This window comes from Cyprinus carpio, chromosome B14 (genome assembly GCF_018340385.1).
Source record: "Cyprinus carpio isolate SPL01 chromosome B14, ASM1834038v1, whole genome shotgun sequence".
In the NCBI taxonomy this organism is placed as follows: Eukaryota; Metazoa; Chordata; class Actinopteri; order Cypriniformes; family Cyprinidae; genus Cyprinus; species Cyprinus carpio.
The window spans coordinates 12,613,604-12,626,162 of NC_056610.1; the positions used below are offsets into that span (position 1 = coordinate 12,613,604).

A 12,559-nucleotide genomic window follows, 5' to 3' on the forward strand; every position below is an offset into this window, starting at 1 on the left:
CATCATATTGACTTGAAATTTTGACAAATGTACTTGACAAATTTGTTATTTTTACGGTAATTAGTTTTCCATAAATTGTTTAACAGTAGTGAATTCAAATGTGGGGGAGAAAATGCATTTGAATATACAGGAACATAATATCATAATGCAAAAAATAAATAAATTAATTACTTGAAAAATAGGAATCATTGTCTTTATGCAAAATGTAATTTTAATTGATTTTGTTTGATTTTGGGGTGAACTTTTTTTGAAAGTTTTTGCCAGATTTACATACTTGTGTAAAAAAAATTTCCTGTGAAGCCATAAATTCCATCAGCCTAATTTATCGTCAATGTGTTTTATATGATTGTGCCTCATTTTAATTAGCTTTGAACTGTATGTATGTGGAATTCATTCTGTACGTTCACCTTTCTTGCCCTTTCCCGTCTCTTTCTCTCCCATCATCCTGCTACTGAATTGAATATCTTATGGAGGCAAATGGGCTGTATCGTCATAATCATTTCAGATAGCCTCTCAGACAATAAAGCCCTGAAGTGTCTCCATCAGCATACTCCTCATTTCACCTATCTCTCATACCTTCACATTTAATCTCCATTTAATTGTATGGATCTTTTCCTCATTCCATCCGATGGCCATCAGCACCCACCTTTAAACTGAGCCGGGGTGAGTCCTTCATTACGCCTGATGGCTTTTCCAAATCTGCTCTGAACCGCATCGGGTTGGTGCGAGATACATCAGGCACAAAGACAAGAAAGAGGAGGAACCTAGGGAGGAAGGGCGGAGGAAGAGAGTGAAGGTCTTCTTTCATGTTTGATACTGTGCATAAATTATTCAGGCTCCTTGGTGTGGCAGCAATGGGGCGGCAGTAGAATGAATAGGCCTGTCTTAGATAGAGGGTAGAGCAGCACTTTTAATCATCCCCTGCCCCAAATATAGCCCATCGGCGGCAGGTCGCCATTCTTGGCCAGGTACAGCAGACAAAAGAGGGAAAAAACGCAGGGAAGTTTGTCCTGGAAGGAGCCTTGGCAGACAGACTCGCAGCAATTAATTTCTCCAGAGGACGCAGATCAGCAAAACGCGAGCAGAAGAGAATGAAATATAGTCTGTGTCGTTATCGAACCGCGGGAGGATTTTTTTTTTTTTTCTGAGTCATTAAAAAAAATGATAATGAAAAAAAAAAAACAGACTTCATTGTGGTCAAATGGAAAACGGCTAGTGCCAATACTAATTTCACTGATGAAGATAGTGGCTTATTTTATTGATTGCTGGATGTAATTTCCTGGCCTGGATCCCGAGGTGCATGACAGTAGGGCCGCCTCTCAGTATTTGATTAGATAATGGTGTGAGCAAGAGAGAAAGAGAGAGACAGTGTGCGAGGAATCTTTCTGATGAGCTTCCTGCAGAAAGTTCTGTCGCCACATATCCCACTTGCCTTTTCTCTAATTAAATCCACTCTGGGGAGCCATTATGTGATTGTATCTGACCGGAGACGGTGAGAAAACGGCACGTTTCCTCACAATAGCCTTGGCCTTTGCTAGAGTCACGTTTTCTGACAGAATGCCTTTTCTCCTGATTTTAGTACATTTTTCTTTGCATTAGTCTATACAAGGCACACTTGAAGGCATCACTGATGTCTGTCAGGATTCTTACATCCAATTAAAGTAATTATCTTGCCATGCCCTGACGAGCTCCATATTGCGCATGGCAACCTGTTAATTAGTTTTTAGTAGTACCTGTTATTAGTAGAGAAGCACCTCAAACTGTCAAACTCACCAATTGATTAACACAAAACAGTGGGGTGCAAAATGACGTAAGATTGATTGTGGCTTTGCAATGGATGAAGTCATGTATATGGTTTAAAATTGGGGGGGAGGGGTTATTAATGTTTTTAACTAATCAAATACTAAACAAACCAACAAAACTAAAAATAATACAGATTAGGATCAGTTGGGGTCATGATTGATTGATTGATAGATTGATTATTTAGTTTATTTATTATATATATATATATATATATATATATATATATATATATAATTTTTGTTTTTTTTAAGAAATTATGTATCTTTTTTTAGTTGATTAAGACATTATTCAGCAAAGATGCATTAAACAATCAAACAGGTTTGGACAGCTTTTTACCCTTAATAAATGAAATCATCATTTAAAAACTGCATTTTGTATTTACTTGCATCTTATCTTTGTGTAATATTAAATTTTGTTTGATGATCTGATTCTTTTAAGTATGACAAATATGTTAAAAATGAAAAAAAAAAAAAAAAAAACAGGAAGGGGGCAAGAACTTTTTCACACTACTGTATATACAGTAGATGGCCAACCAGTGTGCTTTCTACCACCGCGAGCACAGCCGCCGCCGCGTCTGCAAAGTGCATTTGCAGCTTTTGACCGCTGGGTGGCACTTTAACCACAAGTTATCAAACAAATGCATCAAAACAAATTTTCGCAAATAGCCATCAGCTTTGCCTCACAGGTGTGTTATATTTGACAGCTGCAGTCAGAGGAAAATGAAAGAAAAACACTGTAGTTAAAATATTTTATATTCACAGATGAAACTTTAGTAGCCTACTTAATAAGTTATGTTCGTTTCTTAGAACGAATAAAACAGAATAAAACACGCACATACTTTGTTATTCGTTACCTACTACTTGGGGAAAAGATATCTGTCTGTACACTGAATAAAAAAATGTTGCCTGTTTTATAAATTATATCCATTATTTTAGTAAAACGTGAGGCACTAAATAATTTCGCTCCCATTATTTAGGCCAAACTAAAACAAGAAATGAATAAATTAAAGCTCTCTACGATTTAGCTAAATCATTGAAACTGAAAAGAATGGACGGATTAATAAAATGTCCTCACATTTAAACTCAAGTTCTCTCATTATAATCAACAAAGTGCAAACGATGTAAAAAAGAACTTCATTAATTGACAACTTCAGTGATTTTAAAGGGAGCCTTCTTTACTTGCTTTCATACAATTTAAGTAAAACGTGTATTCTATTCCTTTAAATATCAGAGTGCAAGATTTGTGTGACGCACAACATTTATTCTTATTTGTCTACATATTTTTTCTTCATTACAAATCTTTTTTGGTTTTATTTTGTATCATTGCATGTAAAAAAAATAATTAACTTTGTAATGCATATGCAAAATTTGAAACTGCAATTTTATTCGCAGTCTATAGTATTTTATAATTATTTGTACAATAATAACTTAACCTGCTTTGTATCTTTATTATTTAATGTAAAAGAGATTGATTAAAACAATCAAAATCAACTAACTGGAGCAGCATCAGCATTTAGATCATTTTAAAAAGTCAAATAGCCTTTAATTTACAGGTTATAACTGCATCTGTCTCAGTTGTAGACTTGTGAAGATTTATTTTAATGCGGATCCCATACTATAACCTAAAAGAAATATGCTCTTTTACTATTCATATTCAAGTGCATGTGCGGAAAATTATTAATGTGCATGCATGACAGGGAAGCACCCTCACGATCATTTTTTTCTTTTTCTTCTTTTTTCCCCTTTTTTTCCTGATAATGAAATAACTTAAAACTGGGGTGCCTTACATACATGAGAAATATCTACAGAAAGCTTGAAATGTCTACTTTTAAACAAACCAATTCAAAATGAAAGCAAATACTCAATGATTATGCGCATCCTGTGGAGAGTTGGCACTGTGAATTTAATCTTGCAGCCGACAAGAAAACATTAGTTTATTAATAAATAATTAAAATGACTCCTTTTTCACAATTATTAGGCTACTTTCGCCTGTGCTTTGTGCCAAACTTAATGCGTGTGCTTGAGCGTGGAATATATTAGCTTAGGCTCATTATGAATTAGACTGTGTTAATTTAATATGAACATGCGATTAGTTGAATAATGACTTAAATTAACGACTACTAGTAACTAGAAAAATCTAGCGTTGGGGCAGACATATTAAATACCCTCTAGACAACTCTGTTAAAGTTTTGAAAGCATTTTACACTCGTTTGTATAAATTCTGCTTTCAGAACGGTCCATAACTGAGACATGCCTTAACATTGATTTTTCCTCTGAAACACAAAAACGAAAATTGATATTTTATGTTTTGAGAATGGTCAACCCTTCTCCATTCTGTAGATATTGTTGCTTCTAGTTTGTGCATTGTAAATCACAGAAAGTCTACAAAATGTTGTCTTCAAAAAACTCTGCTCTTTTTTGTCACGCCATAATGCATGTGTATTTCCTAAATCTAAAATAGCCTATAAAACCTGTTCATAGACGGATACTTTTCTGATGTCTAGACTCTGTTTGGGATTTAGAAAAATATAAAGAGATGGTTCAATATATTGGTAATGAATACATTCTGTGAGAATTTATATTTCAGGTTTTGACTGCGAATGTCAGGTCAGTAATGCTGGAATTGCCCGATAATTAAACTAAAAATAATTAGGCCAACGTGATGTCTCAGGAAAGTTTCTTATTACTGCAATATATTTTTTTAATTTTTATTGCCAAAATGACTGCAGCATTGCTGCATACAATTAAAACTGAAAATAGTACAAAGCAGCATAGGCTATACATTAAGAACAAAAGTTTTTGTCTCCTTTGGCAGATGCGCGTCTCTTTCGCCAGTTTCTTTGTCTCTCTCTCAGAAGCTCCTCATCTCTCCTGAGATAAAACAAAAACATATTATTTTGTATGTAATACTTTTTAGGCCTATGCAGTTACAAAAATTACAAAAGACAAACCCAACGAGGCATGAAAACACTTTGCCTAAACCTGCTCTGCAAGTTTGAAACCCTCATCAGACCCCTGTCCATGTGGAAGAGCAAGATTCTCACCTTTATTTTTCAACCCCCACAAGCTATACAGAACTACCCCCAAACCCCAGCCCCCACCAGCTGGACTGAATTCAGTCGCTAATGGTTGTTTTAGTGTAAAATTGACATGCACATCAAAAAAAAAAAAAAAAAAAAAACGGCGAACTGCAGAACACATTTGTATCAATCATTTTATATATTATAATATATAAATAAATAAAAAACACCACAACCTGGGATTTGAAACTGTGTTGCTAAAATCAAACAGATTTTGTTGTTGTTGTTTTTTGTTGCCAAGAACGAACTGAAATGAAAACATTTATCTTTTAATCTGTATATATATATATATATATATATATATATATATATATATATATATATATATATATTAATGTAATGACTGTTTAATAACAATATAAAAGTTTTGGAACCAAACTCTTCATATATTTATATTTATTTATTTATTTATTTATTTATTTATTTATTATGTAAGAAGTTATTTTTGATCAAATAAATGCAACCTGGGTGAGCATAAAAGACACAAAAACATTTAATAAATCCCCAAACTTTTGAATAATATTGTACATTGAAGCAGCAACCTAAGGCATATCTAGGGATCAGAATATCACAGAAACTTGAGCCAGTAAAGTCACCTAAAAATAGATAGAAACACCTAGCTTTGTGGCAGAGAGTTTTTCAACTGGCAGCTACACAAATTTTATTTTGAAAATGGAGAATTACCCTTTACATTCCAGAAAAAAATTATAAATGCATAAAAAGTATTCATTCATTCATTAAATTCTATTTTTATAAATGTTTATCAATTTTAATTGTTCCTATTTGTGTATTTAACTTTTGGTATTTTCACATAAGAAGTAAATCTGAGCTGTAGAAATTTCAGAAGATTTATTCCCTGCTTGTAAGCAGAAGAACAGGAAGCTCTGATCACTTAGTGGGCACTACTATGTGTGAACATTCAGGATGAACTCCTGCTATTAGTGTCTCATTAGAGCACAGAGCACAGCTCATTATGCAGATCTTTCAGTTTCTGCTCAGCCAGATCAGTTCACTGTATCTAAAATCTGACACGGAACATCCTCAGGGCAGGAGCTGACCATATCTTCAGTAACTCCACTGACACAGCCGCTCTCTGCCCTCCCCTCTGATCCCTGTGTCATTGTCTCATTGGCTCCTCAGGATGTACTTCAGCTTGGTGAGGAAGTGGTTTCAGAGCCGTACTACTGCCAGCTGGAGGCAGAGACTTGCCGGGTGTTCACTGAGCAACTGGGCCGCTTTGCTCTGGTCGGGGAGTCCCTCAGCATGGCTGCTGCTAAACGCTTAAAACTGCTGCTGTTTGCTCCCGCCTACTGCTCTACACTGGAGTACAACATCCGTGTCTACTGCATGGACGACACACAGGACCTACTAAAGGTGAGGCCTTTGATTCAGAATATACAGTAGCTATACTTATGCCAATTACCCAGCCAACAAAGATATGCTGTATGTTTTGTTAATGTTGCCATTAGGTTTCTTGGTTTTGTTATTGTTAAAGGGTTAGTTCACCCAAAAATGAAAATTAGGCTGTGTTTTACTCATCCCCGAGGCATCCTAGGTGTATATGACTTTCTTCTTTGATGAATCCAGTCGAAGTTATATTAAAAATTGTCTTTGATCTTTCAAGCAGTTTAATGCCACTCAGTGGGTGTTGCATGCATCAGTCCAAAAGAAGTTAAATAAAAAGTAAAAAAAAAAAAAAAGTGAATTCCATTTAAAAAAAAAAAAAAAAACACCCAGAACTGTTTCCTTTTACAACAGTGAGCGCAAGCTAGATAAAAGTGATTATTGCAAGTTAAATATGGATATTTTTCTTACAAAAACGTATCGATTCATACAGGAGGCTTTTGTTCATCCCCCGGAGCCACATGAGACACTTTTTTTTAATGGACAGGCGCTCTTTATTTAACTTCTTTTGGACTGATGGATGCAACACTCGCTAAGTGTCATTAAACAGCTTGAAAGATCAAATACAATTTGTAATATAACTCCAACTGGATTCGTCTGAAAGAAGAAAGTCATATACACTTAGGATGCCATGGGGTGAGTAAAACACAGCCTAATTTTAATTTTTGGGTGAACTAACCCTTTAAGGAAATATTCCATTTTATCATTTTGCAAACATTATGGGAATTTTAATATTAGATGTTCTCTGAACATTCTGAAGCAGGCATATTTGAAAAATGTTAGACGAATGTGCAACAAAAAAGTTTCTGAAAAAACATTCCATGGAGGATGCATAAATGACTTTTTTTTGCTAACATTTTAAGAACCAGATAACTTTGAACAAACAATCAATTTATGTTACTGGAAGAACATTTGTTTGAGAGAACCTTGCCAATACATTATGAGAATGTTTACCTAGTTTTGTCTTCTCTCTCGCTTAATCCCAGTTCTCTTGAACCCCACTGAGAAAACAAACTTAGACCAGTTTGATAGGAGTAGTTCACCCAGTTTACTCATTTACTCACCCTCATGTTGTTTCTTTCTTTTGTGGAACACCAAAGGAGAAAATGAAAAAAAAATTAATCACACTTTAAATTTCACATTAAAAAAATTCATGGGAAAAAGAAAAAAAAAATTCAATTAAATGTTTTGTTTTATGTGAAAAAAAGAGTCAGACGTGTTCAGAACAAATGTAAAATTGTATGATGACAGAATTGTCATTATTGGGAGAACTATCCATTTAATTGCTGATTAACCAAAGATGTCTTGCTATATAAGCTAGAAAAATAAAATAAACAAAATAAAATAAAATAAAATAAAATAAAATAAAATAAAATCACTAGTCATGCATTTTTCTTTTTCTTGTTTTTCCTGTTCCTTATTCTTTTTTTTTTCTTTCATCAGACAATAATTTTTTTTTTGTTCCTTCTGGCTTACACTTATTTTTCTTTCGCTCCCCCTCCTAAAAGATCAGGAATAATCAAGAGCTAATGCCAAAGCAGCCTCCCTCGAGGAGCACGTCTGAGCAGACTGTTAAGATTTCATTTGCATGCTTAATTAGTAAATGAAAAGGAGAGACTCTCTGGCTGTGGCCCCTGAGCTCCGCTCGGCTCTCACTGTCAGAGTAAGAGGGTCTGTTCCCTGCTCTGCCCACTCCAGCCTCTGAGAGCCTGCCAGAAAAGATGACCTGCCCTACCCAAAGCTGCCCGCTGGGCCCCACTAGGGTGGGCTGTTGGGGGAAAGAGATTATGAAAGAGATGCCAGGAATTTGCCCGGTTTGTTTAAAATGAGCTCTTAGCCATGCAAAGATGAGAAGTGCTCCAGTGTATGATGGATGTGAGCACCTCCCCTCCAATTCTCTCCAAAGGGTTCATGAGAACGCTGACTGTTCTGTCAAGTGAAGTGTTGAAGTGGTGATTTGGTGCCCCCCCCCCCCCAAAAAAGGCCTATTTTTTATTATTTTTTTACAGCAGTTGCTGTTATTTAGAGATTGGAGGTGTGGATGTGTGATGTGCTTTTATCTGTAGCTAGGTTGTTGAGCTTCTAATATAGATGTTTTTTTAACCCATGACCTCATTTCATACCAACCTTGCCTTTGATCAGGAGCGGGCTGCTCCAGGGGAATCTTCATACGTGGACAGACTCAGTCATGCAATGCTCTCATGTGGTGCTGCTTTCTATGAATCCACCATATCTGCAGTTTTCACTCCCCTCAAATGCACAGACTGCTGTGGTGAACCACAATGGCCTTACAGGATATGCAGTGTTTTACTGTGTTTAGGAAGGAGTCGAGTGGACTGTATGCTGATCTTTGTCAGTATAAAAAGGGAAAGTTTTTGTTCCAAAGACCAGAAACGTACTGTATGCAAGTACATGAATGCAGATGTGTCTGCAATATTATGTTAAACCTTGAAATGTGCATTTTTAAATATGTAAAAATGCCTATTCTGCTCTGTACTTCTAAACATTCTTGGTGTTTTGAGTTGCTGCACAAATTAATAATTTTCGCTGTATTCTTTATACAACATTTGATTTTTGAGTTTCTTTGGATAACAGAATTGGCTAAATGAATTAATGAAAGAGAATTCTAGTTTGCTCCAATTGTAACTATAAAGATTTAGTAATCATTAAAAATTCTGTGAGAATAGGAAAATCCACAGTTCTGTCATGAATCTCTAGATAGCGCAGGCCGATAGGTTCTACCTCAGTCTGACAGAACGACAAAATTATTCACATTGAACAGTCAGCAGCCAATGAGCTTTCTGCTCAATATTCAAGTACTCAGCTAGTGCTTGCCATAGCAGGTACAGCATGTTTCAGAAACCCTCCACCTTCCCCAGATCCACCTGTATACCACTCTACTATGGGGGTGATTTCATGTCTGTTATATATGGGGGTTAATTCATGTTATATGTGCAGCAGCAGCAGTATTTCCTTCATGCTCACAGCAGCATGTCTTTGAATATATTGGCAGTAGCAAGTCTAGCAGATCTATTCCACCAAGACCAAACACAGCCAAGACTAAACTCTCAGAGAGTTGTCATGACATAATTATAATAATAATGAAAGAAGAATAGTATCGTTGGAATCGCTTCTTTGGCAAATTGTTCTGAAGCAATGATTTATGAAACTCCTCATACAGTAATCATGAACAACTGGATAACTCATGAACAAATCATGTTAAATCATCAATCAAAAAGTTTGGGACCCTGCTTCTCAATACACCAGCACAGTTTGACATGTCATTATATTCTTCAATGTTTTAAACCCTTACTCATTGCACGCTGCATTCTTAGCTCTGTCGCAGGGGTCACTATATTGGATATTAGCTTGATTGCTGTTGTTAATGTTTTTTTGTTTTGTTTTTTTACTGCCACATTGATGCAAGAATGCTTGTAAAGCAATGTGTTTGCAGTCTTGCAATGCATTGGCCAAGCATTTGTGAACTCGTGTAGAGTATGTTTGTGGTCTAACAGGTGTTTCACCCCCTGAGAACCACATCTGAGTCCCTGATTGACTTTCCTTCAAAGATTTAAGGCTGATTTATTGTGATGGAATTATTATGCTAATTATTGCTGATAACAGAAGAGGATTTCGGAATTAGCATAGCATTAGAAGCGTCGGTCATGACAAAGATGCATTGTTATTTTTTTATGCATCTTTCTTCACCATCATCTTGGGTGAATATTAATTGCATTTTGATTGCCGCAGGGCTACTACATTACTTCGAGAAACGGTAATGCACCACAAATGAAAGGGATACCGCTATTATTTTAGTGGTTGTCTCTCAGAACTTGCTACACTATACAAATACTTTTTCTCCTTTCCAAATTTCTTTCCTATTCATTCTTTCTTTCTCAGTCATAAGCTTTGCTTGTGCCTAAAACAACAGAAATATTAAATCTTCCAATTAAGCCACATTAAAACAATGTAACTGTCTTTAATCACGAGTATGACATTTGGGAGTCAGTGACATTTCAACAGAGACACTTTCAATATGTTTGTGAGTCTTATGGGACCAATTAGATAAATATTTAATGTACTGTACAGCTGCCTGTTTCAGAACTGCTTCCACTGCTGGTTTTACTGTAGCTGGACACATCATAGCTGCTGCCCTTCCTAAAGCTCAACTACAGAAACTGTGAGAGACACTTCCTTTGATGTGGTTAATTATTGTGCTTACTTACCTGCATGGCCTCCAAATATAAACCTGACCTTATTAGGCCATGCTGACCTTATTTAAATCTTAGTGTTGGACCACACAAACCACTACACCAAGTCTCTGACCCTTTCATTCTTGATGTGATCTCACCATAGTATTTGACCTTTCAACAAAGCGAGATTTGCAGTGTCTGCATCCACTGCAGAAAGAGCATTGAGATCCAGATTATAGTGCACTAACATGTTGCAAAAAGGTTTGAAGCACCAGCAGAGGAACATTTTGGGTTCACTGGTTTATCTGGCTTGTCACCAGGCAGTGGATTGTAAAATATCCTCTCGTTTTAGAGATGAATGAGCGATGACCTTTGGTGCCTCTTTCCAAATGTTGTTCACATTTAATCAAGACCTGTGTGATATACTCTTCTCCCTCCAGACCTTTCAACCCAGCAGCCAAATGTCTGAGGAGCCACGTCTGGTGTTTTCTATCTGCTGACTGGGCTAGAAACAAATAGAGAGAGAGGAGAGCAAGCGTTCTCATATTTGACCTTTCGTCTAACGTCTGAGCATAATTTGCACGTATGTGTGCGCATTCATGCTGTCGGGGGGAGAAACCAAAAATGGTGCATGGCTTTGATCACTGACGAAACATTTAACGAGACAGTCGGCTTCATCAACCAACGAAGCGAGAGAACGAGACAAAACAAAGCCTGTACGTTGCTCTGATTTGTCAAATTCGTTTCTCTGGAATGCTTGTTTGGAAAGCTACTTGTACGTCGCTCGTGTTTTTAGTTTTTAATCAGAGAGAGGAGGCAAGGGAGAGAAATATTTGAGGTGTTGGGTGGAAAGGAGAAAAATAACCTCATTACTAGCTGGAGAAAACTCACAGACATATGTCTAGATGATTTACATCAGTGAAATGTTTGCCTCCATCATTCAGATCTCTTTTCTGACTTGCTCATCAGCTCAGAAAGTGCAAGGTCTGTTTTCTCATGGCTGAGAAGTCGCGGAAGATGCCATGCGGAAATAAGTCAATGTCAGTCACTTTGTTATTCTCTCATATCTTTATGCGCTGTGAGACAGTTGAGATTAAGTTATAAAACAGACTGAAAGAAATCTTCTATTACTGCGGATCTATACTGTCATTAAAATCAAAGCCTTTTTACTTAGTTCACTGATTTAAGGTGTTGCGTAACAAACTTGTCTCGGTGGTTGTTAATTTATAGCGTGCTCATTTTGATTTTATATGGTATGATGGTTATTTCTTGTACTTTATTACTGGTAAGCTGGTGGGGACAAAATGGATAGAGCCCACTCTGCATTCATGTTTAATAGCTTTTTATTTGAATAGCTCTGAGATAGATTTACTAGAAGGAATTTATTAAGGCATTGCTCATACTTAGGGGCTGGGACTTCAACAAACCTGTAACGATAAGTACTAAACTTAACCTAACAACTACCCAGAACACCTTAGCAACCTCACAACAAAATGCAAAAAAACATGAACTTTTGACCACTGTGGTTCAATCTTCTGAGAGTTGACATTAAGTGTTTTATCTTAATGGAAGTTTGGGTTACTGTGAACTTTGTAAACACATTGCCCTTTTGCCTGAATGGCTTTTAAATGTTTAGCTTGTGTGTGTTTGGCGGAGGAGCGTTTGTAGCGTGTGAGTTGTAGCAGAGCATCTAACCTCCTTCTGTCAAAGACGGCGAGGGGAGATAAACTATAGAAGAGTCTCTTGTATTCCCAAATGGAGTGCAGCAGTAGTCCATCAGAGCCCCTGCTCAGCACACCACATGAGCTGTCCAGGCCTGTGAGGATGAAGGGTTTGTGGGCTCCGGAGGACTGTGGCCATGCTTCCCATAATCCTGTTATCTGTCTCTCTAAAGCTTACCACTCTTCTGACCCGAAGACACCAGTGTTAAGCTGCCTCTGTCTCCTCTCCATTCGTTTTTTTGTATTATATCGCTCGCATACTCACTCTCTTTTTCAACCTCTCTTGCTCCAGTTCTTAGGTTTCCAGTGAGTAAGAAAAAGACAGAGGGTGGGCTTCATCCTATTTTTTTATTATTTAT

General features: G+C 36.6%; 1 protein-coding gene across 5 annotated transcripts in view; it reads left to right on the forward strand.

Annotated features, from left to right (window-relative positions):
* Window positions 1-12,559, forward strand: part of LOC109101954 (netrin receptor UNC5A) — a 171,713-nt gene that overhangs the window by 145,676 nt on the left and 13,478 nt on the right. For all 5 annotated transcript variants that reach the window (XM_042738111.1, XM_042738113.1, XM_042738112.1 and 2 more), the window contains one exon: window positions 6,023-6,256. In XM_042738111.1, the coding sequence (XP_042594045.1) occupies window positions 6,023-6,256 (234 nt within the window). The remainder of the gene's footprint in view (window positions 1-6,022; window positions 6,257-12,559) is intronic.